General features: G+C 54.9%; 1 protein-coding gene across 1 annotated transcript in view; it reads left to right on the top strand.

Annotated features, from left to right (window-relative positions):
- The window catches only part of PDGFRB (platelet derived growth factor receptor beta), a 61,920-nt gene that overhangs the window by 18,141 nt on the left and 18,607 nt on the right, over positions 1–25,172 (top strand). The window contains exons 2-15 of the mRNA XM_074960307.1: positions 5,729–5,802; positions 7,913–8,209; positions 8,729–8,995; positions 10,210–10,337; positions 11,602–11,776; positions 14,645–14,837; positions 15,130–15,245; positions 16,410–16,536; positions 17,699–17,910; positions 19,208–19,305; positions 20,069–20,201; positions 21,363–21,467; positions 22,013–22,123; positions 23,071–23,224. Coding sequence (XP_074816408.1) covers positions 5,730–5,802; positions 7,913–8,209; positions 8,729–8,995; positions 10,210–10,337; positions 11,602–11,776; positions 14,645–14,837; positions 15,130–15,245; positions 16,410–16,536; positions 17,699–17,910; positions 19,208–19,305; positions 20,069–20,201; positions 21,363–21,467; positions 22,013–22,123; positions 23,071–23,224 — 2,189 coding nt within the window. The 5' untranslated portion in view covers position 5,729. The remainder of the gene's footprint in view (positions 1–5,728; positions 5,803–7,912; positions 8,210–8,728; positions 8,996–10,209; positions 10,338–11,601; positions 11,777–14,644; positions 14,838–15,129; positions 15,246–16,409; positions 16,537–17,698; positions 17,911–19,207; positions 19,306–20,068; positions 20,202–21,362; positions 21,468–22,012; positions 22,124–23,070; positions 23,225–25,172) is intronic.

Below are 25,172 nucleotides of genomic sequence, written 5' to 3' on the forward strand. Positions count from 1 at the left end.
AGGGCCAGAAGGGGCCACCAGACTATAGTCTCACCTCCTGTATAACACAGGCCCCTAAATTTACCCCATCACCCCTGTACGGAGCCCAGTAACCTAGATTAGACGGAAGTGTTACAGCCCTCCAGACACTGAACTAGTGTGCCCCGGATCAGAGAACAGGCTTTTCTCTGCAACCAGCAGGGCTAGAGACTTGTTGGTGTTTCAATGAAAGCCGAGGGTCTCACCCTTATTCCAGGAGATGAGCTAGGAGGAAAACAGCAAATATCACAAGAGTCGCAAAATGACTGCCAGAGCTGGCAGTCCTCCACGTCACCACAACGCCCACTTCCTGAGACGCTTTCCCATCTCCAGATGCAAAAGTCTGGGGCTAATTATTTGGGTTAAGTCTGAGGAGGTCAAACCTGACAACACTTGATGGGATCCATGTGTCATGGAGCCTTTGTGTGTATGTGTGTGTGTGTGAGAGAGAGAGAGAGAGACCTTTGTGACAGCAAGATGAATAAGGATAATAAAATACACTCTGTCCTCCAGAAAGACGCCATGTAAATAAAAACCAAACACACTCCCTCAATGACAGTGTCTCCTCCTCTCTTCTTTCCATCCTCGAGGCCAAGGAGAACATGCCAGCTGTGTAGTGAAGCAACTGGAGAAGATATTAAGCATTTCCTGTAAGATGGGAAGAGTCTGTGTACGCCTCTCGCCCTGCCAGAGCAGATAAACAAAGGCGAGGTCGCTGCAGTCGGTGAGATGTCACCATCTGTATGCTGTACGGGGAGCATCTCCAATGGAAATGCCTTCTCGCAGACAGCAGTTTTACTAAAACCCGCTATGAAGGCAGCCAGAGGCACGAGAAAGGAGTATGCTGACAGCGCTGTCCTGACTGCTCTTTGGGCAAATGTTACTGGTGTTGTTTCAGTGTTGAACTGTGTTCTAACTGAGGCCCAGTTCCCGACACCCTTCCAGGGAGGACGTAGCTGGTGGATTCACCCGTGGTCAGGCCTGGGTCTGGTAGTGTTCACTATTTTCATGAGTGACTTGGATAATGAAGTGGAGCGTATGCTTCTAAAGCAGCGTTTCTCAAATGTGGCCACCAGGAGTTTTTTCTTGTGGCCACAGCCTCCTGAGCAGTTATATGGGCGGAGGGGAGCAAAGCATTCACCCCTTCCCCGGGGACACCAGTAAGGGTTGGGCCCTGCCTCCCGCTGGAGCCATAAACACCAGAGGAGCAGGCAGCCAGTGTAAGTTCCCTCCTTTCCCAGGGGCCGTGGGGCTCAGACTTCCGGCTTCAGCTCTGGGGCGTTGGGTGGCAGTCTCTGGCCATGGGGCTTTAGGTTCCAGCCGCAGGGCTTGGGCTCCATCCTCCGGCCAAGGGGTTTTGGGCTCCAGTCCCGGGCTCTCACCCCCGGCCCCCATCGCCCATGGCCCCAGCTGCCTTCCCCAGCCCTCCGTTGCCCTTGGCCCCCACTGCCTCCCTACCCACCTCTCCATTCAGAGCTTAATTTTTCCCCCAGCTTGCCAGAGCTGAGTAAGTCTGCTGTGAAAAGCGATATTAACAAATCTACAAATATCCATTTTCAAGGGAGCAGACTTACTAGCTAGCAAGTCTTAAAAAAAAAAACAGCAATCAAAAACCTCCAAAAGAAACAACAACAAAAGAGAAGAACGTGCAAAGCACCTTATTTCGTTTCTATTCTGTTTAGGTCCTGTAAAGAATAGAGACAACTGTACATTATTTTTATTATTGAGTCTGAAAAAAACTCTACATAAATAAATTACAATGACTTGGATGTGGAAACGTGCATATTTATTTGTTTTTCCTAAAGTTAATTAAGTATTTTAGGAAAAATTGTCAGTGTGTCCACCAGCCAGAGGCCGTGCTCTGAGGCCACCAAAAAATGTCTTGTGAGAACCCAAATGTGTGAAGCCACCACGCTGGGAGAGGCTGCAAGCACTTTGGAGGATAGGATTAGGACCTTGATACACGGGAGAATTGTTCTGAAATCAACAATGTTAATTCAGTGAAGACAAGTGCAAAGTACTGCCCTTGGGATGTGGCACAATCAAATGCACAGTTACAACCTGGCGAATAGCTGGCTAGGGGATAGTACTGCAGAAAAGGAGGTGGGGGTGATGGTGGATCACCAGTTGAATATGAGCCCGCAATGTGATGCAGCGGCAAAAAAGGCCAATTATCATTCTGGAATGTATAAACAGGAGTGTGGTATGGAAGACATGGGAGGTCATTGTCCCATTCTGCTCGGCACTGGGAAGGCCTCAACTGGAGGACTGTGTCCCGTTCTGGGCGCCACACATTAGGAAAGATGTGGACAAATTGGAGAGAGTCCACTGAAGAGCAACAAAAATGATAAAAGGCTTAGAAAACCTGACCTATGAGGAACGGTTAAAAACCCTGGGCCTGTTTAGCCCTGGGAGGGGAGGGGGCTCCTGATAACAGTCTTCAAATATGCTAAGGGCTGTTATAACGTGGACAGTGATCAGTTATTCTCCATGTCCACTGAAGGTAGGATCAGAAGTAATGAGCTTAATTTGCAGCAAGGGAGATTTTGGTTAGCTATTAGGAAAAGCGTCCTAACTCTAAGGATAGATAAGAACTGAAATAAGTTACCATGGGAGGTTGTGGAATCTCTGTCATTGGAGGGTTTTCAGAACGGGTTAGACAAACACGTGTCAGGGATGCTCTAGGTTTACTTGCTCCTGCCTCAGCGCAGGGGGCTGGACTAGATGACCTCTCAAGGTCCCTTCCAACCCTACACTTCTATGTCAAGTAGCAAGTAGTACCTTACGCCATGAGTGACCCCCATTGCAATCAAAGGGAATACTCATGGAGTAAAGTACTACTCAGCATGAGGGATGAGGATCAGAGTCGGGCCCCAGGTGAGGTTAATAGTGATAGTTTTTAGATCTTCTTTGAATCAAGACTGGATGTCTTTCTAAAAGAGCTGCCGTAGCGCAAACAGAAGTTATGGGTTCAGTGCATAGATTGGGACCTGTAAAATACAGGAGGTCAGACTAGGTGATCATAATAGTCCCTTCTGGTCTTAAAATCAGAGTAATACACCTTGTTGAAGGTGGATTGTGGAACAAAACCAATTGTTTGTTTTGGCCTTTACTGCACAGTTAAGAAATATAAAGCTGGCTAGCTAGTGATCTCTCTATTCCCTCTCTGCTGCAGAATTAGGGCAAGATTCTTGGAGGACTTGACTTGTGATGTTACATAAGTTTGCAGCCTAAGCAACATCTCACTCCTCTTCTCCACAGAGGTGTGTCTACCAGCAAAGTAAAACCCAGACGACTCAGGCTCTAGGGGTTGGGCGGTGGGGCTGTTTCATTGCTATATAGATTTCAGGCTGGAGAGCTCTGGGCACTCCCAACCCACAGGGTCCTAGGGCCCGGGCCCCAGCTTAAGCCTGGAAGTCTACACAGCAATGAAATAGCCCCACAGCCCAAGCTGTCTGCATGGGCCGGATGTGGGTTTTTCTTTGCTGTGTAGACATACCCTAAGTGCACTGACTCTCTCTCTCTCTGGGAAATATACCTCTGAAAAAGCAGGAAAGAAAGAAAAATAAAGCTTTGGGGAAAGTTGCTGAATAAGTCAGCAACCTGGCAGGATTTGCTGGTAAATCAGTTATTTTCAAGCCAAAGCGAGAGAAAAACAAAACCAGTGGATGACTGCACGTCATTTCAAAACCATTTCCCTCTAACGCCAAGCAGACACAGACACAACCACAGGGACAAGATGCAACATATCGGTGCGGTACTTAGCACCAGAGTTGGCAACATTTTGTGTGCCACAACTACCACGTTATTTCTTTAGATACTGACCTGACAAAGAGACTCCTGACCGGGTTCACACTGTTAATGACCTCACAAGCAGAGAGCTGCCTTTGCATTTGTCTCTTCATTAGCTCCAGATCCAACATTCCCCAGTGCTTTGCGAGGTGAGCGGTAGCACCGCTGAAAGATGGTCCAGCCCGTTACAGTGATCAGGTGCAACTGTGAAGTTCAGATCTGGGTCTGAGCTTTCTCAAAGTTCAGAGGTGCGCAGGCCCACCTCTTGTTAATCCATCAGGTAGCTGTACCGAGGAGGTGGCTTGCCGTTAGGAATGGGGTTCCATGCTCCGTGTTACTGCCCGTGTTGGATTCAGTGGCTGTGCAGGGTGAGATGGTCTACGTCGGCTCCTCCCTGTCACAGGGAGTTGTGGACAGTTTTCCCACCAGGGCTTTTAGTTGGGAACCTTGTACTGTGTCTGAGAGCAGGAGGAAGGGTTTGGTCAGACTCCTGGGTATTTTGAACCATGGCATAGTGCAGCGGTTCTCAAACTTTAGCAGCCCAAGGACCCCCACTTTGATTTAAAAGTTTTCGGGGACCCCCTACACCGCCCCTTAACTGAGGCCCCACCCCTGCCCCACCCCGTCTCCGAGCCCCCGCCCCCCATTCACTCCATCGCCCCTTCCTCTGTTGCTCGCTTTCCCCCAGCCTCACTCACTTTCACCAGGCTGGGGCAGGGTGTTGGGATGCAGGAGGTGGGTGTGGGCTCCGGCTAGGGGTGCAGGCTCTGGAGTGGGGTCAGGATGAGGGGTTTGGGAAGTGGGAGGGGACTCTGGGCTGGGGCAGGGGGTTGGGGTGCAGGGTGGGTGAAGGCTCTGGCTAGGGGTGTGGGCTCTGGGCTGGGGCCAGGGATGAGGGGTTTGGGGTGCAGAAGGGGGCTCCAGACTGGGCTTGGGGGTGGGGGGGTGGGGGAAACTCAAGATTTTAACCAAGTGAAAATGTGTGTGGTAAGGTCTGCTTTCCTCCGAAACTTTCAATATTTTGCAAGAAAACCCAAACCACCCAAAATGTATTCGTTTTTTCAACAAAAAGTTGGATTTTTCAGGAGTAAAAGATCCCAGGGTCCACCTTTCTCCCCAACCCTTGACCAAGGGGAGAAGAGAATAAGGAAAGGAGGAAGAGAGAGCAGGGCTCTGCGGCTGGTCCAGTTCAAAGGACTGAGATTTCAAAAAAACGATGAGCAAGATGTGACACATTTCACTGAAACACTCAGCAAAATCCCTTCTCACAAGAGACACTTTAGAGTTGGCCTCTATGTGACTCCAGAATGAGGGAAACTAGGTTGGCCTGCTAAGAGTGAGAGACAGAGAGAAGCTCACGTTGGACCATGGCCTGAGATGACCAGTGGCCTCAGAAGACTGGAGGGAAACATGACACTCCTGGCATGCTGGCAGCCAGCAAGGGATGTCCTGACACAGCCCCTGTTCAGTTTTCTCCCGGTGGTTTCACTGCCAAGGCCCTGCCTGTGTGTTTGGAAGAGTCACCTAGACCGCCCCAGGGATAGGATCCAGAAGAGGGGAGTCAACAGCCAAAGGGATGTCAGAATAACAAAGATGGGTCCTTTTGCCTGGTGTATTCACCTGCGGCCTGATAGGTCTCAAGAGAGGGCTGGGGGCAGATGGTGGGGTTAGGGCCCTCAGCGAGGGGGACTTGAGAAGGGGAGTAAACTCCACAAGCCTGGACCATCATCATCCTCAAACAAGCCAAGTGCCTTGGAAACATGAAATAAAAAGGTCCTGCTCCCTGCAGAAACCTGGGGGCTGCACTGAGCTGGTCTGGGGGCTGAGAAGGCCGGGTAACAGTATACTTAGGGAGATGGGGGCTGACCTAGGAGTCCTTTCTGGTGTCATTGCACTAATTGTGGGTTGCCTTGGACAGGATGCGGCCTGCAGTGCAGCTGAACCCCACCATGCTCCTTCCAGGTCTGAAGATGTTCCTCCTCTTTCTCGCAGGTGAGCGTGTGGCTGGGCATGAGGGTGATTCTTTGCTGACGGATGATTTCTCCAAGGACGCTTCCTGCTTTGGGGACAGAATGATTAGGGCGATGGGGGGCAGTGGGGCTGAGATGAACACACACACCTGTGCACCCACAGTCCCATGCATAGACATCCACACACACACACTCACACACACACAGGCAGACAAACACCCACACCAGCATTCATATTTAAAGGGCTAGTGTCACACATTTCTGGTCCAAATCAGGGCCCAATTTCCTTTTCCTACAGGGCTTTGATGCATGTGAGATGTGTCGAGAGGAGGATTCCAGTGGCTACACGCGTGTCTCTCACGCAGCCTTGTGGGGAGAGCTGCAAAGTGCAGCCGAGGTGCTCTGCCAGCCTAGGGATGAACAGTTCTTAGAAGCTGAGTCAGGACTCAGCTGCCATCGCTAGCAGGGGATGAGGCAGGTATCCCCACATTCATTTGCTCTAGGCTCCCCGGCTCACTGAATCTCCCCTCCCAGGTACATGCACAATAGTGCAAAAACTCGGCTTCAAAAATTGTTCTCTCTCTCTTCACTGCTCTGGGCCGGTGAGGTGCGTGTAGCTCAGCAAGGGACCCCACCTCAGCTACACCCCGCCTGCCAATGGGAGCGCAATGCTTTAGGAGCCCTGGCGGGAGGGCGCTGAGTGGAATACTGTGTGCGCCCTCCAATTCCAGCGTGCTTCTTCTGCCAGGAACATGTGTGTAGGGGCAAGTCTGAGCAAAGAGGGCAGCTAGGAAGCCGTCAGCAAGGAAGAGCTGACAGGGAGTGGCACAGGAAACAATTCAGGAAGAAGTTGCCTTCTGTATTGCGTCTAAAGGATTTCCTGGAAAGTTTATTTTTGCTTCCCCCCCCCCTTTTTTTTTTTTGTTAAACAACATGGTCCAACCTCATCCATGTCTCTTCCCACACTGCCCCATGGGAACAGAGCTGATGGGGAGGGAGCTCCCTAGCGGTTGACCTGTCACATCTAATGCAGGACCCTTCCGGGCCTTCAGAATATGCATCTGAGGACCTCAGTGAGGAGGGAGTGAGGTGAACTTGCATCAGGGCCAGGGTCATTTCTGTGACACGTGCACTGTTGGCTATAAACACAACTCTTGGACTCAGCATTTCTGGGGCAAATAAACCAGAGCAAGGGGATTCATAGGAAGCACAGCTATCAGCAGGCTGTGAGGGGCCCTCCAGGTGCCACCTGGCCAGATTCTCACAGCATTGTCCACCCCAAAAGTTCCCTTCCACGATCCCGAGGGCAGGTGTAAAGGCATCACGCCGCAAGATGGTGAATTTGGCTCAGTGCACAAACTTTTAGCGTCCAAGTTTTCAAAGGCTGGCACCTGACTCACACCTGGACAGTTTGCACACTCACCGTCTGTGCCATCCCATCCCAAATGTTCACATGAAAACTGAGCTCTACAGTCCCTTGGGGGTGCACTGTTACCTCATACATGTGCGGGGTGGTCATTTAGGTACAGCGCAACACTGGGAGTCAGGAGGACCTGGGTTCTATTCATGCTGGGCCTCAGTTTTCCCATCTGTAAATGGGGGTAATAAAACTTATCTACCGCCTAGTGTTGCTGGGAGGCTAAATGCATCAAAGAGTGCAATGAGCTTTGAGATCCCCAGAGAGAATACTTATTCATTCGGATGGTCTGGTTATTGCTGATGGCAGGTATGACAGGTGTGGGGGCTCCATCCAAAACGTGAATGGCTTGGGGGGCGGGTTCCGCAGGATTTTGACACACACTCTCAATCAAATGAACGGGAGTTGGGTGTCTAAATCCCCCGGTCGGTTCTGAAAACCCCAGGCCGGGTGGCAGTGGCAAGAGTCCATGTGTATTAAGAGCTGCGGTGAAGCCGGCAGAGGGAGCACCCATGTTGCTGTATGGATCTCAGCCTATGGTGGCAACAGTTAGCTCCAAGTCCGTAGCGATGGAGCCGTGAGGTCATTCCTGAACGCCACAATGGGTTACTTACCCTCTCAAACCAAATGCTCCTGCTCTAGGTTCTGATCCAGCCCCACTGAGCTCAGTGGCTCCATTGCCCCACTCTGGTTTACTCTCTACGCTCTCTCCTAGGTTTGCCAGCTGCGGTGTCTGGAAGCAGCAAGCTGCACATTTCACCCAGCGACCCCGAAGTCATCCTCAGTCTCTTGAGCAACTTCTCACTGACATGCTCGGGGGAGGCCGAGGTGGTCTGGGAACGGGACACGCAGCCCATAGCCGCATCGCCGGAGTGGAGAGACGGCACCTTTTCCAGCACGCTCAGACTCTGGAACGTGACAGGCCTTGACACGGGGGAGTACGTCTGCACCTACAACCAATCCCAGAACCAGAAGCACGCGGAGAGACAGGCCGTCTATGTCTTTGTGCCAGGTAGGGGACAGAGCACCCCCATCCCCTCTCTGTGTGCATCTCTGGGGGATGGAGGCCAGTGGAAGGATGGGGCTGAATTTGAAGATGGTAGAGGGGGGTTCCTCTACTCTGCAGTAGGGCTGCGGGGGACGACAGGACCTAAGAGAATGAGCGACATGCGTGGGAGGCTGGAGTCGCCTATCTGCATCGAAGTGCCCCTGCAGCCCCCCACCCCCAGCGCAGGGGCCTGGTGCAGACCGGGAGAAGTATAGGCCCCCAGGTGGGAGAGGATCATTGGAAAGAAAAAGTGAGTGAAACTCACGTCTTGGAGAACAAGGCACGCAGACCCGATGGGACATGTCCCTAGTAATAACCCCAGCAGCTTCGGAAAGAAACGTCCCGGGGGTTTAGTACATCCGTCTCCAAGCAGAGGTGTTGTCCCATCCCGTGGCTCGTGGGAAGTTGCAATCAGGGCTGCAAAGCAAGTTCTGCTCCTGTCTCTCTTGTAACTGGATTGCCTTCCCCCTTTCCCTTCTGCAGACCCCTCCTTGGTCTTCCTCCCCACAACCTCCGAGGAATCATTCATCTTCATCACCGGCAACAGTGAGGCCACCATCCCGTGCCGCGTCACTGACCCCCAGGCCAGGGTGACTCTCTATGAGAGGAAGGTGGAGAACCCAATTCCCGCGGTCTATGACAGGCAACAAGGCTTCAAGGGGTTCTTTGAAGACAAGACCTACATCTGCCGGGCAACGCTAGATGAGCGGGAGGCGGACTCTGAGGCGTATTACGTCTACAGAATCCAGGGTGAGCCACTTCTTAGGTCTGCCCCGGTGGGATGGATCAGAGGGGTCTGGGCTGATCTGTCTAAAGGCAGCTTCAGCCTCTCTCCAGCTAAATATCTTCTTCGGCTGCCCCTCGCTGCGAGGATGGTGTCTGTCCAGGGGGGTCACTGGTGAGTTTTTAAGTGGCTGAGGAGCCCAATTCTTGCCCTGCAGATTTTCCCACAGAAGTGACAGGAGTAGTCTTGGAGGAGACATAGTTGTTGGCTGGAGTGGTGTGCCCGTTCTTTCCTCCTTTGTCGCTTCTCTGTCTCAGGAGCACGTCTGTTATCAACGTGAGCTGTGGCTTGGTGTATGGTGTAGCATCACTGTGTTCTGACCGCGGCCCTGCTGGAGAGGCCACCCTTTCCTGGGTGAAAGAGGATTCGGGCACTGCTTTCTATGGGGTACATTTTGCCCTCGTTTACCCCAGTGGCTCTCCATTGGCTTTGCCATAATGAGCATGTACCATGGTAAATAAAAGCAGAAGCCAGGCCTCTGGGGTCACTCAGTTCTGAGTTTCCACCACAGTGCTCCAGCAGCGCCCCCAGAGGAACAGGCTCTCCTCTCGGGACTGCAGACCCCCTGTCCTTCCTGCCCTGAGCCGTTCCTAATGACAAGCTCCGACGGCAGGCATAGTGCTCAGTGCAGGTCCACGCACTCCTTCCCTGCTGAGCCCGCAGCCCCAGCTCCTGGGGAAGGGAACGGTCTCACAGGGCGGTAAAGTGGGCACAAGGTGGAACACGTCAGAGCCATGCTGGATTCCATTGAGAAAAGGGCTTCCTCTTTGCTTCCCCCGGAGAATTCCCTGGCTCCCCGGAGGTCCCTGGGCTCCCCAGGATCTCTTTAAGATCATGCCCCTGCCTCACTCCACAGTGCTGGTCGGAGCCTGGGACATTTTGCCCTTGAACTCAGCTGAGATTGTAATCCCTGTTCATTTGTATTTGCAGTAAAGCCTAGTGGCCAGAGCCCTGTAACGCTAGGCACTGCACGGTCCTAGACCAAAGAGGCCATCTCTGCCCCAGAGGGCTTACAAGCTGAGTAAGAGACAAGAGACAGCAGGTGGATGCAGACAGACGGGGAGAACAAGGAAGCCATGAGACGATGGTGGGAAGTAGTGGTCCCAGCATGCCAGCTGCCTAGGGTTTGGCTCTCCCAAGCAATGATTCACCCCCTGCTGTTTCCCTCCCTCCTCTTTAGTCTCGTCCCTCAATGTTTCCATCAGCGCGGTGCAGACCGTGGTGAAGCGAGGCGAGAACATCACCGTGATGTGCACTGTAAGCGGCAACGAAGTGGTCGATTTCAGCTGGTTTTACCCTCGCCAGGAGGTGAGTGCTGCAGCCCACGCTCTGTAACCAGATTGGCAGCTCCTCCCCTTGCCAGCTGTGCCAGGAGATAGCGGGCCAAGGCCACGTCTGTGTCAAGCCGGGCTGCCCCCTTCACGGCAGGAGCCCCAGGACTCGGCTCCCACAGGGGGTGCACAGCTGCCGTCTGGCCACCCGCCACGTGTCTCCCTCGGTGCCCGCCTGACACAGTCTGTGAGTCTGCTACAGGCCTCGGCTTGAGAGTCTGGCTCCTTAGTTCAAGCTTCAGAGACTCACGGATTTAGCTCTGGAGGGCCCCAGTTCAGACTTTGGTGCATTGGCTGAGAGAGCAGCTCTCAGGGTTTAAATTGCTGTCGGGCTCTGGCCCGTGAGACCATCACACGTCCACCACAGAGCCCAAGAGGGAGGAGATGCCCCACAGCAGCTGGGAGTCCTGGGCTTTTGACCTAGCTGGCATATGCAGCACACAGCCCTGGCTACCTGGAAGGTGGGGGTGAAGTCAGGGGGCAGCTTGTGGTGGGTCTAAACCCTGCACCTTTTGGGTAAAGCCATTGCACCCCCGCATTGCAAGGTCATGTCCTGTGTCTGTCTAAGGTACGTATCTGGTCCTCATCCTACCTGAACACGTCACAGCCCCACTGGGAGGTAGGGAAGTGCTGTAATCCCTGTTTACAGATGCGAAACTGAGGCACTACGTGGCTTATGTAGGGTCACACAGGGAGCGTGGGGTGAAGCAGGGGACCGAACCCAAGTCTCCCAAGTCCAAGGCTGGTGCCCTAAACCACTGGGCCATCCTTCCTCTGGGGGGGACTCGGCCCGCTGGTCAATGCTCCCTCCCGCAGCTGGCTGGGCCAGCAATGCAGGGCTGAGTTCAAGTAGACTGAGGCAGGAGGGGGAGCTGTGGGGAAGTACTGCTCACTGGAGCCCGGGCGAGGTGGGAGAGCCGCTCGCCCCTTCTCTACAAACCCTGCCTCTCAGGGGAAGAGTGACCTCTGGCAGTGACTAGGGAGCGGGGCCGGTGGACTCTGAAGGGAGCTCCTTCCAGCGCTCCTGCTCCTGGGGCCCCAGGACAAGGGCAAGCCCAGAGCTGTGTTCATGCCTGACCCTGCAGTGAGTTCTTCAGCTGGAGAAGGCTGAGGGCCCCCACTGCATACGCAGGCTGATCCAAACACACGGGGGAGGGTCCAGATTCCAGTGCTCCCCTGGCCTGGCGGTCTTGTCATTGCTGATCTCACGGGGCGGGGGGTCTCCTCTCTCCCCTGCACAGGCAGGTAAGGCCGTGGATCCTGTGATGGCCTTCTTGCCTGGATCCAGCCATGACATCCGCTCCACCGTGACCATCCAGAACGCAGAGCTGGAGGACGCCGGCACCTACATCTGCCACGTCTCCGAGGTCTACCTCCAGAATATGGACAAGAAGGACATTGAGGTCAACGTGATCGGTGCGTTGCCACACTCTCAGGGCCAGCTAGCTCTGGGCACCAGCTAGCCCTCCAACCTCTCTCTCCTCATGCCATGCAGGCCTGGCTTCATACCTCTTCCACATGGCCCTGGCAACCCCTGCTCCCAGGAAGTCACTCACCCACCCCCCAAAGAGGCCTAGAATCACCCCCACTTACTCCCCCATGTAAAAAAACCCCAGCATTTTGCTTATAGCCATGGGCAAGAGACAATGAGCTACTCGTCCATGCTGGGCCTAGGACATCTGAGGCCCCTTGAGATGTGGCTGGAGCTCGGCTGCAGCCTCCCCAGGACACAGGAGCTGGCTCGGCCAAACACACTCGCCTCATGTGTGTAATTCCTCTCATTTTAAACTGGATTTTATTGAGTGAAACCTGCCTCTTCAGAATCATAGAAGAGTAGGGTTGGAAGGGACCTCAGGAGGTCATCTAGTCCAACCCCCTGCTCAAAGCAGGACCAACCCCAACTAAATCATCCGAGCCAGGGCTTTGTCAAGCCTGACCTTAAAAACCTCTAAGGATGGAGATTCCACCATCTCCCTAGGTAACCCATTCCAGTGCTTCACCACCCTCCTAGTGAAATAGTGTTTCCTAATATCCAACCCAGACCTCCCCCATTGCAACTTGAGACCATTGCTCCTTGTTCTGTCATTTGCCACCACTGAGAACAGCTGAACTCCATCCTCTTTGGAACTCCCCTTCAGGTAGTTGAAGGCTGCTATCAAATCCCCCCTCAGTCTTCTCTTCTGCAGATTAAACAAGCCCAGTTCCCTCAGCCTCTCCTCGTAAGTCATGTGCTCCAGTCCCCTAATCATTTTTGTTGCCCTCCGCTGGACTCTCTCCAATTTGTCCACATCCTTTCTGTAGTTGGGGGCCAAAAACTGGACGCAATATTCCAGATGTGGCCTCACCAGTGCCGAATAGAGGGGAATAATCACTTCCCTCGATCTGCTGGCAATGCTCCTATTAGTGAAGCCCAATATGCTGTTAGCCTTCCTGGCAATAAGGGCACACTGCTTATATCCAGCTTCTCATCCACTGTAATCCCCAGATCCTTTTCTGCAGAACTGCCGCTTAGCCAGTCGGTCCCCAGCCTGTAGCAGTGCATGGGATTCTTCCTTCCTAAGTGCAGGACTCTGCACTTGTCCTTGTTGAACCTCATCAGATTTCTTTTGGCCCAATCCTCTAATTTGTCTAGGTCACCCTGGACTCTATCCCTACCCTCCAGCATATCTACCTCTCCCCCCAGCTTAGTGTCATCCACGAATTTGCTGAGGGTGCAAGCCATCCCATCATCCAGATCATTAATGAAGATGTTGAACAAAACTGTCCCCAGGACCAACCCCTGGGGCACTCCGCTTGATACCAGCTTCCAGCTGTACATCAAACCTTTGATCACTACCCGTTGAGCCTGACAGTCTAGCCAGCTTTCTGCCCACCTTATAGTCCATTCATCCAATCCATACTTCTTTAACTTGCTGGCAAAAATACTGTGGGAGAATAACAAACTCCTTTCCTGCTGTGAGTTTTGCTGGCTTCCTAGAAGCCGTCGGTCTCCAGAGCACCCCTCACAGACCTTGGAAGGACCATCCTCCAACTAAAGACGGGTCTGAGGCACAAAGATTGGATCCAGATCAAATTGCCCCGAGATTTCAGGGGCATTGGGCCATCTCTACTCTTAACAAATAGAGATGTGTATCCATATGACGAGTAGCTAGATCCCCCCTCCTAGGGTGACCAGGTGTCCAGTTTTGGACTGGAACTCCTGGTTGAAAAGGGATCCTGGCAGCTCCAGTTAGCACTGCTCACTATGCCTTTGACTGTCCAGTTGGTGCCACTGCACAGCGGGGCTGGCAGGCTCCCTGCTAGCCTCCATGCCACGTAGCTCTCGGGAAGCAGTGGCATGTCCTCTTTCCAGCTCCTACATGTAGGGGGAGCCAGGGAACCGCGGCCAATGGGAGCTGCAGGGGTGGCACCTGTGGACAGGGCAGCATACAGAGCCGCCTGGCCACGCCTCTGCATAGGAGCCGGAGGGAGGACATGCCACTGTTTCCGGGAGCTGCTTGAGGTAAACACTGCCTTGAGCCTCCTCCCCAGCCCTGATCCCCCCTCCCTCCTACCTCCCTCCCTCCAAACCCCTCAGTCCCAGCCTGGAGCACCCCAAACTCCTCATCCTTAGCCCCACCCTAGAGCCCGCACCCCCAGCCAGAGCCCTCACAACCCCCCATGCCCCAACCCCCAGTCCCAGCCCTGATTCCCCATCCCACCCTCCGAACCCCTTGGTCCCAGCCCAGAGCACCCTCCTACACCCCAAACCCCTCATCCCCACCCCAGAGTCTGCATCCCCAGACAGAGCCCTCTCCCCCGCAACTCCAACGCCCTGCCTCAGCTCAGAGCTCCCTTCCATACTCTGACCCCCTCTGCTCCACCCCCCAGCCCGGAGCCCCCTCCTGCACCCCAAACCCCTCATTCCTGGCCCCACCCCAGAGCCCGTACCCCCAGCTGAAGCCCTCACCCCCCTCCTGCACTCCAGCCCCCTGAGCCAGCACAGTGAAAATGAGCGAGTGTGTGAGGGTGGGGAAAGCGAGCAACGGGCGGGGGGGGGGCCGGGGGGGGAGTGATTGGGGGGCTGGGCCTCAGAGAAGGGGTGGGGCATGGGCAGGGCCTCAGAGGAGGGGCGGGGTGGAGGGCAGGACAAGGGGGTTTGGTTATGTGCAAGTAGAAAGTTGGCAACCCTACCCCCTCCCACCCTTCTCTCTGTCTCCCCCCAGCCTCCCTGCTCCTTCTCCTTTCTTGGGAGCAGGCCCTGGGATGGGGTGCTGACCCTGCCCCTCTCTGAACCCTCTGCAGAGCGTGGCTTTGTGAGGTTCCACACTGGTCTGAACAACATCGAGTTGGCCGAGGTGCACAAGAGTCGCACCATCCAGGTGCAGATCGAGGCCTATCCGCAGCCAACCATCCTGTGGCTGAAGGACAATGAGACTCTGTGGGTGGGGAACAGCAGCGAATTCGCCATCACCAGCAAGAACCTGTCGGAAACCAGGTGAGGTGGCCCCGGTGGGTGGGACACAGCCCTCCCCCCAGAGATTGGTGTGGCAAGGGCCCAGCGATACAACCGCTCCCATCCTGAGTGGAGCAGGGCGATGGGAATTCTCCGTGCCTAGCCAGAACGTGGTGGGGGGTCCTCCACATTGATCCGGACTCGACCGTTTGCTGTGCGGTTTCTGTGCCAGCCTCAGGGTTAGGCTGGATGGGAGCGACTCACCCCAGTACACCTGTTGGGCAGCAGAGAGTGTCTTCCCATTTTCACTGCTCTGGGATCCTTTTCCCTCCAGGTACCAAACCACTCTGACCCTGGTGCGGGTGAAGCAGAAAGAAGGGGGATACTACACCGTCCGGGCATCCCATGAGGATGACACGCAGGAGCTGTCCTTCTACCTGCAAATTAACGGTGAGGAGGCAGCACCACCGACCTTTGAGACACCGCGGGTTAGAGAGGGTCCTAGCAGCTCCCGCCACAATTCACAGCGGGACATAAAGACCCGGCTGCTTTGACTGCAGCCTCTTTGGGTCATTTTTGTCAGAACAACAGGCGGAAGCAGACAACACCCTCACTCGAAATGTCTCAGATTGATTCACCTCAGGAACCGGGATTGGCACCATTGCCTATTGAAACTAAGCAATACTATCGCCATGTGCGTACAACAAACAATCGAAGGCAGGTGAATGCTTCACATTTGGTCCGTCAGGTGGCAGTACATACTGCCTGTGTGTGTTCCTGCCTAAAAACAGTCCGAAAATGCCAGTTGTTTTTTGCGGGAAATTTTGTGGGAGAAAGTTGTAGAGGTTTTTTTGGTTTGGGGTTTGTTTGTTTGTTTTTGAATTTCCAATGTTTTTTTTATTTCCCTAGAACTACAAAACCAGAACCACAAAAGATCTGTAGTTTTCAGAAACCATTTCCAGTCAAATTTCCCAGTTTTCAAAACTCCCGACGTGTGTTACCAAAACATTTTTTCGTTTTGCTCAAAAAGCCTTTTTTCAAAAAAAACATGTTGCTGGAAATCTGTCGACCCTCCCTGGGCATAACACGTTCCCAGTGCGGTGGGACTCGGGGGCCCGTCGTGAAATGGGTGCAGGTCTAGCAGACACAGCAGAGTGGCGCTGACCCCACTTACACTGTGTCTGAATTTGCCCCTTAAATCGCAGCCCATCTGAGGTGTAGAAGTGTTCCCTGCTAGTCCCCCACCAGCTAGCAGGGCACTCTGGGAGGGAAACCTACTGCCCGCACCACCTCGGCTCACCCTCTGCCTCCAGCAGTGGACTTCAAGGGAGAGGACATGCTCATCCTCCATTCCAGCGGCTGGGGGCCCTCAAATTGTACAGCTATTGCTGAAGGGACCATAGCTGTGTACACGGCCACCAGCCCAGGCCCCTCCTCGGCCCTCTGCAGAGTGACTACTTACTTCACTCATGTTCTCGAGCATGGATGAGTTCCTGCCCCCTGGCAGTCTCTCTCCAAACACACGGTGGGATCTCGCAGGCTCCAAAAGGGAGGCTTTCCTGCTCCCCTCCTGCCGGCAAAGCAAATGGCTGACTCTCTCTTTTCCCTTCCCAGTGCCCGCCAACGTGTTGTCGCTGAAGGAGAACAGCAATGCCAGCAGTGGGGAGCAGACCGTCACGTGCTCCACTGAAGGGATGCCCCAGCCGGAGCTCAGGTGGTTCACCTGCAGCGACATCAAAAGGTGAGGGGGCCTGGTGACCCAGTGCAGGCATGGAAAAGTGTGTAAAGCGCCTCTTGCTGGGCGAGGATGGGACTGACAGTTGTGGGTGTCCTCTCACCCAAAGCTACTGGACCATGCCCTGTAGCACTTCCTGCTGTGAGAAACCGGGAACTGGACATCTCTAGGCATTTCTCGCCCCATGCCCAGACCTCCCACACCTCGCTTACCGTGTGTCCTGTTGGGAAAAATTGGGACTGAATTTTACTGAATAATTGATGCACTTGTGTGTCTAGTTAGTGCTCCATAATCTCAGTCCTGAAGGGGTTTAGATCTCTGCCAGTGGGGTAAAGGAGACGGAGCTCTGGTTGTTCACCTCAGTTATTATTTGTATTACCATAGTGCCTAGCAGCGCCAGCCACAGATGGGAACCCCAGTGCACTAGGGGTACAGACACAGAACAAAAATACAGTCCCTGCCCAAGAGAGCTTCCAGTCTAAGACAAGAGACAACAGGTGAATATGGACAGACAGACGGGAGGCTGGCTTATGTGATAGGCAGCAGTCACAGCACATGTGAATCAGGTCATTTAGGGGCTGACCTTTGGCCTATTGCTGCAGATTGGCACAGCTTGTCCTCACCAGTCTTGAATCTCCCATTTTTGTTTTCTAACATCCTCTGTGAGGCCCGGATATTATTTCTCATGGGACACACAAAAATCAGTGGGTGCTCCCCCTGCTGGCTCTGCCGCAGCAGTGCACTGTTCTAAATCTCCATTCCCGGAGCTGCGCAGGTACCAGCAGATCCGCGTGTTGTGCTGCGAGAAATGGAGCCCAGCGGCTTGTTCCCTCCAGCCCTCGCCATTCGTTTGTGTCACTTACTGTTTACGAGGAAAGGGGCTGGAACAAGTGCCTCAAAACAGAAGCTGAGATGGGGCTCACTTGAGTCCCCCCAGCTCATCAGTGATGGAGCATGAGACCAAACAAAGGGCTCTGTGTTAGTAGAGATGCAGCGCCAGGGAAGTCAGCGGGGCAGGGAAGCTCACTGGAGGAAGAGCTGTTATCCGCAAGCATTTGCGGGGCACAGGCAGGGTCACAAAGAGCCGAGCTATAAGAGCTATAATACAGCATCCCGCAGCGTCATGCAGCCGGGATTGTCTCCCATGTGTGGCTTTTTCAACTGGAAGGTGCGGCACCAAGGAGCAGCCCACCAGGGTCCTGGGGAACAGCTCAGAGGAGATCAACCTGCAGACCATCTCCACGTACCACGAGACACTGAAGGTTTACAGAGTGAACAGCACGCTGCGGCTCCGCAGGGTGGACGAACCCCTGCTCATCAGATGCTCTGTGCAGAACCTCCTGGGCAGTAACTTTCAGGACATCACCCTGGTCTCACACGGTGAGTTGGCTGGCACTCGCTTTGTCCCACGTGTGCAGGTCTCTGCGCTGTTTGCTGTGGGGTGGAAACTTAGCCCAGGCTGGGGGACTAGTGTTTGCAGCCTGCTCCTTTAGTTCAAGCAGAAGAGGCCTCTTTCTGGAGCAGCGTAGCTGGAGCCCTTGGTGCCCATTGGATGTGTCCAACAATTTGTGCCACCTGAATGAGGCAACTTCGTGCCTGGTATGTGCATGCTTTGCCTAGCTGGATAAAATAGCCCCATTCCTCCCCTCCCTCTCCCGGCTTGTCTTCCTGCAGAGCTACTGCCTCCTGCTTTGGAGTCTGTGTCCAAAGGGTAAAATTTACACATCCCCTTTCTTTGCATAATCCAGTTGTAATGTCCTCTATCCTGACACCGAGCAGTAACATCAGTGTAGAAACCAGGAGCGGGTGGATGTGCCAGAGACAGACCCCACAGCGTCCGTGCGAAGGGAGAGCAGGGTGTTTGCACAAACAGATAGCAAGCGGGCATCACCCTCAGTATATTTCACCAGCATTCGTGTGAGCAACTTGTTATCCAGGCTGCAGGCACTAGGGGGAGCCACAGCCACACATTTATAGGGTGTGAGAGGGCTGAGGCTAGGCCACTAAAAAAGGAACCGACGCTCTGGGCTAAAGGGTCAGCCGGGCCAGCTCCCACCCAGAGCCAGACCACTGCCTCCTCCAGCCCATGGCTCTGTACACAGCCATGAGGTCAAATCTCTTCCAAAAGCCTCTGGGCCCTGGGGAGCTCTCCTGCAGCAAAGGGGCTGGAGCGTCACCACTAATTCCTTCCCACCGCACCCCGATGGAGTGCCCCCCCTCCCCATGTGTTTGTGCCTCTTTCCAGCACCCCTCGGGGGGATTAGTTCTAGGGACAGGCAATAATTGTCCAGGGTTACCCTGAGTCCAGCAGAGAAGGGAGAGGTCCTCTCTGGGCATCCCTGGCTGGTCTGGATCAGTGAACACTTCTCATGGGAGTAAGGGCTGGGTACAGCCAGCCAGGGGACACCGCAGAGGCCTGTCAGTTTCCAAGGGATGGCACGAAAGCACCAAGATGTGCCCCAGGCCCCAGCAGTGGCTGCCAGGGGTTGAAGTCATCCGGGGAGGTTTGGAGAGGGAGGGGGAGCAGGACTTATGGGACAAGACAGGGCAAGGTCTCAGAGTGGGGCATTTTGGATGAGGCCCTCTTGGCTAGTTTCTCCCAAGTGGCTGCCCTGAGCTCCCCAGGCCACGTGGGGCTGGAGGCATCTGATTGTTTCCCATGTGGTTCTTGTTATAGCTTTGCCCTTTAAGATGATCATCATCTCAGTCATTCTGGCCTTGGTGGTGGTGCTTGCCGTCATCTTCCTGGTGATCCTCATCGTCCTGTGGCTGAAGGTCAGAGCGAGCACCGTCTCCCCCTTCGGGAGGTGGGGAGGTCTCCTCCCTTTGACTGCATGCACTGAGAGGGCTTGGCCGGGCTGCAATGGGCAGCTGGGGAACAGCCCCCTCTTCTAGCTCCTTGGTGCAGAGCTGGAGGCGCCAACTTCGTGGGTGCTCCAGGGCTGATCACCCAGGGAAAAAATTTAGTGCTTAGCACCCACCAGCAGCCAACGCCCCCCTCACCCTCAGCCCCTCGCATCCGCCGGTGGCCCTGCCGATCAACTCCTTCCCCTCCTTCCCAGTGCCTCCCGATCAGCTGTTCTGCGGCATGTAGGAGGTGCTGCGGGGGAGGAGGGAGGAGCAGGGATGGTTGGGGGAGGAGGCAGAACTAAGCAGAAAGAGGCGGGGCAGGGATGGGCGCTTGGGAGAAGAGGTGGGATGGGGCGGGGTCTGGGGTGGAAGTGGGTGGGAAGAGGTGAGGCGGGGGGGAAGAGGTGGGGAGGCTTGGGGGAAGGGGTCAGGTGGGGGCGGGGCCTGAGGCAGAGAGGGGGGTTGAGCACCTCCAAGGCCCGGAGGAAGCCGGCATCCGTGCCACCTGAGCTCACCGGTGTGACGCGCAGCGGCGGACCTTCCCTCTGGCCATACTGTGCGAGGCAGCACCGCTGGGATGTCTCCCTGCTGGGGCTGTGGGCGGCAGAGGGTGCAGGGTCACTGTCTGCAGGGGACACCTCCCAGCACAGCCCCACTCTCAGCTCTCCCCTCCCTTCCCCCTCTCCAGAAGCCTCGCTATGAAATCCGTTGGAAGGTGATTGAGTCGGTCAGCTCCGATGGACATGAGTACATCTACGTGGATCCGATGCAACTCCCCTACGACTGCAGCTGGGAGCTCTCCCGGGACAAGCTAGTGCTAGGTACCGTGTGCTCAGCAGGAATCACCAGGGGATGCTCAGTGAAAGGGACGTAAAAGAACGGGGCACAAATCCATAACTCCACAGAGGGAGAGCATGCCTCCAATGCCAGAGGTGGGCCTGTAGCCAGGGCCAGCTGGGCAGGAGGTGGACCACAGATGCACTTTCACGGGATGTGCATGTCACCGACACGCCGACATTCTTAGCATAGAGAGATGGGACATGGGGAGCACAACCAGATCGCACCCAGAGCCTGTGCTCCTTAGGGCATTTAGGGGAATTCAGTGGGCTACTGCCTGCTTTGGGGTGGGCTAGTGAGGCACATTCCACAGGGCCGTCAGGTCTGGTGGCCCTGCCTCTAGGCCATGGTTCTCTCTCCGCTCCGCCTGAACCAGGGGCATTGCTGCTTGGGCAGCATCAGGGTGATGTTAGCTATGCTCCCAGCATTGGAGGCAGCCCCCAGAGGGCGGGAGCACACTAGTACATATGGGACCATCCATGAACCCACATTCAGCGTTGAAGAACTGCCTCCATTGTGGGAATAACAATGTGAGCATTCCCCATCCTCCTACAGCCCTTTACCTGGGGATCTCGGAGCCCTTCACAACCGCCTAGGGGGCTGGGAGAGCAGGAGGGCATATGGGTGGGGTAGAAACACCCAGGACTTTCCTTGGGCTCAGGAACTTTTGGTAGGCCTGGTCCCAACATGCATGGGGGAACAGAGAGCGGGGGAATAGGACCCATTAGAAATCTCAGGGCCGATAGATCCAGGCCCCCGTCAAAATGATCACTGAACTGTCAGAAGGAAACCAGGCAGTATAAAGCACCTCTGAGCATGAACCTCTGCGGGGATGGAATTGTCAAACAGTGCTACCCCAGGTGACCATATCTGGAATAGCTACAGTTCTGTTTGGGAAAGGAGCCTCGGACTTTTCCTCTTTATTAACACGCTTCCCAGCCAGCCAGAAATCAGCCCTGGCACAGACATAATAACTCCCAGCTTTCGCCATTCACTGCTGCAATCGCCGGTGGTGGGGGGTGCTGCTGTCTTTCCAGTAAGGGACGCACACTTTCTGAGCAGCTGCCTTGTGGGCCCCTCCCGTCTGGCCCTCTGAGGGTTGCTGTTGCAGCTGAAATCTGCATCTCCCTGGTGTTTTGCTGCAGGTCGCACTCTCGGATCCGGAGCCTTTGGCCGAGTTGTGGAGGCAACGGCCCATGGCCTGAGCCATTCGCAATCCACGATGCGAGTGGCCGTGAAAATGCTCAAATGTGAGTTTCCCACCATCTCTTCCCTTCGTTCACTGCCACTCTACCCCTCTTCCATTGCTCTCCCCCACTGCTTCCTTCCCTCTCTCTCCCTTGCTTGTTCCCTCTCACCGGGAGACATTCCCTCCCTCTGCATAGACACCAGCTGGGTCAGTCATTGTCTCACCGCTCCCAGCCCTGCCCATGGTGGGATCAGGACTGTGCTAGCTACACGTCTGTTCACTCACAGGTGATTCTAGCAGGGTTCTGTGGCCCCTGCCTAGCACGGACAGGGATTTATTTCTAAGCACCACTGTCTTTCTTGCCTTCTCTCCAAAAGGCAAAGGTCTAGGTAAGCAGAGGGAGTTGCTTATGTCAGTATCATAGCCTGGATAAGAACTCAGGAGCTCCCGGCTCCCAGCCTTGTGCTCAGAGCACCCCTCCCTCTGACGACCCAGTGCTGTGTATGTGACACCAGTTCCTTGTGGATGTGCATGTGTCAGGGTCATGCTCGCATCTCTCACACCTCAGCATTCTTATTTCATCTTACTGATGGGTCCGTTTAACAGCTACCGCCAGGACCAGCGAGAAGCAGGCCCTGATGTCTGAGCTGAAGATCATGAGCCACCTGGGACCTCACCTAAACATTGTCAACTTGCTTGGAGCCTGCACCAAAGGAGGTACCTGTCCCCTCCCTTGTCCCTCCCCTGGACATGACCTCCCCTTCATCACAGCTGGTACCCGTCCCCTCCCCGTACTGCCCCAAACATGAGCATCCTGCTTAGAGGTCACCACCCTTAGTATGGTGACCAGGTTGAGTTTAGGCAGCCCGGCCCATCTGTCCGCATGGGCCTGCTGCCTGAATGGGAGAAAACTCTGCGTGAGTTGCCAGACTCCACTCCTCCCTGCTGCGTGTCCATCCCTCTCCAGCAGCAGGTATAAGAAAATGATCTCCATTCGATCTCCTTCCAGCAGCATGACCCATGGAGAGCCCAGGTAGCCAACGGTGCTCCAAACTCGAAGGCCAGTGGTCCTGCCTGCTCTCCACTCATCCGAGTGTCCCAAACCCCCAGCAAAGCAATGGGCCTTCGTCCCTTGGGCTTCCTGAGTCCTCTTACAAGTGGTTGTGAGAACGTGCAGACACCTCTTTGTGAAGGGGTTGGCAGTAAAGCCGGTCGGGAATTTCACTAGAAAATGCTGATTTGTCAAACTGAACCTGTTCTCAGGAAGAAGTCGGTTCAGACAAATTTTTCAACCAAAAAAAAAATGCTGAAAAGTGTAGAAATTGTCGACATTTTCACAATGAAAGATACCAATTTTCTGTCTCAAAGTGACTTGTTGTTTTGAAATTTAAGCTAAGCGTAGTCAATAAAATTGTTTGTCAATAAAAAATGGTCGAAACTGAAATGAAATGTTCCAGCTGACCCAGAACCAAACGTTTCGAGGGGGTTTCCAGTTCATGACAGTTTGCAAGATTTAACTTTTCGTCCTAATTCGGGACAGGGAAATTCTTTGTTATCTTGAAAATGTTCACAAGACAGGAACCGCCTTTCCCACCCAGCTGTGGTCGCTAAGAAAAGGGCCCAAGCCCACACCACACTGAGTCAAGCGTTCTCCTCTCCTGCAGGCCCCATCTATATCATAACGGAGTGTTGCCGCTACGGAGACCTCGTGGACTACCTGCTCCGGAACAAACACACCTTCCTCCAGTACTACACTGAGAAAGCAAGGCGAGAGATGGAGGTGTATGGGAATGCCTCCGAAGAGGACAAGGTGTACAGGTGCCTTTAAAGTAATAGCCTTCTCAGGAGCAGCAGAAGGTCTCTAAAAGTAGGGGGGCCAATGGCGCTCAGACAATGGCCCCGCCCCCCATGCCACTCCTTCCCCCGAGGCCCTGCCCCTTCCCCCAAGGCCCTGCCCCCGCGCCGCCCCTTATCCCTGAGCCCCCGCCCTTGCACTCTGATTTCCCCCAAGGCCCCGCCTTTGCACTGCCCCTTCCCCCCAAGACTCACCCCCTGCTCACTTCTCTCTAGCCCCTCCTCCCACAACATGATAAAGTGGGAGGGCTATCCCCTCTCACTTTTAAAAGTGGGGGGGGCCATGGCCCCCCCTGTTCTGGTGCCCCTGCCTTCTATTCCCTTTATGCATGCAGCCATCCCAGCCAGCCACAGAAGGGTCCTGTCCTAAACCCTACAGATTATGTTCTCTTGTTCACACCGGGGAAGACTGGTGACTTAAGGGTAGGCTAACCTATGGACCAGATCTGCGGTACATTAATTTCAATGGAAGTTAGGAACCTAAATACCTTTGCGGATCTGGGTCCCGCCCTGGAATTTTCTGCTTTTAGCTCTGCATTTGCCGAACAGGTCCTGTTGAGCTCAGTGCCGAAGTGGGCAGATTTAGCACAGCTTTGTGACAGCTCTCCTTCCCCGGCTGAAACAACGGAAAATAGTCCTGTTACTGTCCGGCTGCCATAAGAGGTGTGGGAATCTCTGTGCGGACTGACTGAGAGGCATCGCAGAAGGACATTACAAAGCAGTGTTTTGTCCCAGTGCACAGAAGCAGTAGTGAAACAAGACAGGCGCTCAGTACATTGATGGAAGCCCTTGCAGTTTCCATTTCAAGTCAGATGAGGCAATAATAAATGTTGAACAAAAGAACATTAATCTGGGCTCTCAGTCTTCAAATTAAGGCCTTGAAAATGCTACCTACAATTTTGTGCATACCGCAGCTTTTCAGGGGAGTTTTGGCAGGTGCAAAACCTTGGATTTCTGCATGCCAGTTGCAATTGTGCAGTCTACATGGATTGGGATTGCCAGGCATCCGGTTTTTGACTGGAACCCCCGGTGACCCTGGCGGCTCCGGTCGGCACCACTGACCAGGCTGTTAAAAGCCCAGTCGGCGGAGCAGCAGGGGCCCAGGGCTAAGGCAGGCTCCCTGCCCTAGCTCTGAACGGCTCCTGGAAGCGGCCGCCAGGTCCCTGCGGCCCCTAGGCACTGGGTGGGCAGGGCCTGGGAGGTTCCATGTGCTGCCCCCGCCCCGAGTGCCCGCTCCACAGCTCCCATTGGCTGAGAACTGTGACCAATAGGAGCTGTGGGGGTGGTGCCTGCAGAGCCTCCCTGGCCATCCATGCGTCTAGGGGCCACAGGGACCTGGCGGCCGCATCCTGGGAGCCACGGTAAGCACTGCTGGGACCCCACAACCCTCCTGCACCCCAACCCCCTGCCCCAGCCCGGAGTCCCATCCTACACCCAAACTCCTTCCTGGATGCTCGCACACCCCCCACAAAAGCCCAGCACCCTCTCCCAGCCCCCTCCTGCACCCCAAACCCTCATTCCTGGCCCCACCCCACTGCCCACCCCCCCAGCCAAAGACCACACCCCCCAACACCCCAGCCCCCTCCTGCACCCCAAACCCCTCATCCCTGGCGCCCCCAGCATCCCCCCCAGCCAGAGCCTGCACCCCCACAACACTCTAGCCCGCTCCTACATGTCAAACCCCTCATCCACAGCCCCACCCCAGAGCCCACACCCCCAGCCGGAGCCCACACCCCCCCCACACCCTAGCCCCCTCCTGCACCCCAAACCCGTCATCTCCAGCCCCACCCCAGCACCCACCCCCCCAGGTGGAGCCCACACCCCCACAACACCCGAGCCCCTTCCTGCACCTCAAACCCCTCATCCACAGCCCCACCCCACTGCCCATCCCCCCAGCTGGAGCCCACACCCC

This window comes from Natator depressus, chromosome 8 (genome assembly GCF_965152275.1).
Source record: "Natator depressus isolate rNatDep1 chromosome 8, rNatDep2.hap1, whole genome shotgun sequence".
NCBI lineage: Eukaryota > Metazoa > Chordata > Testudines > Cheloniidae > Natator > Natator depressus.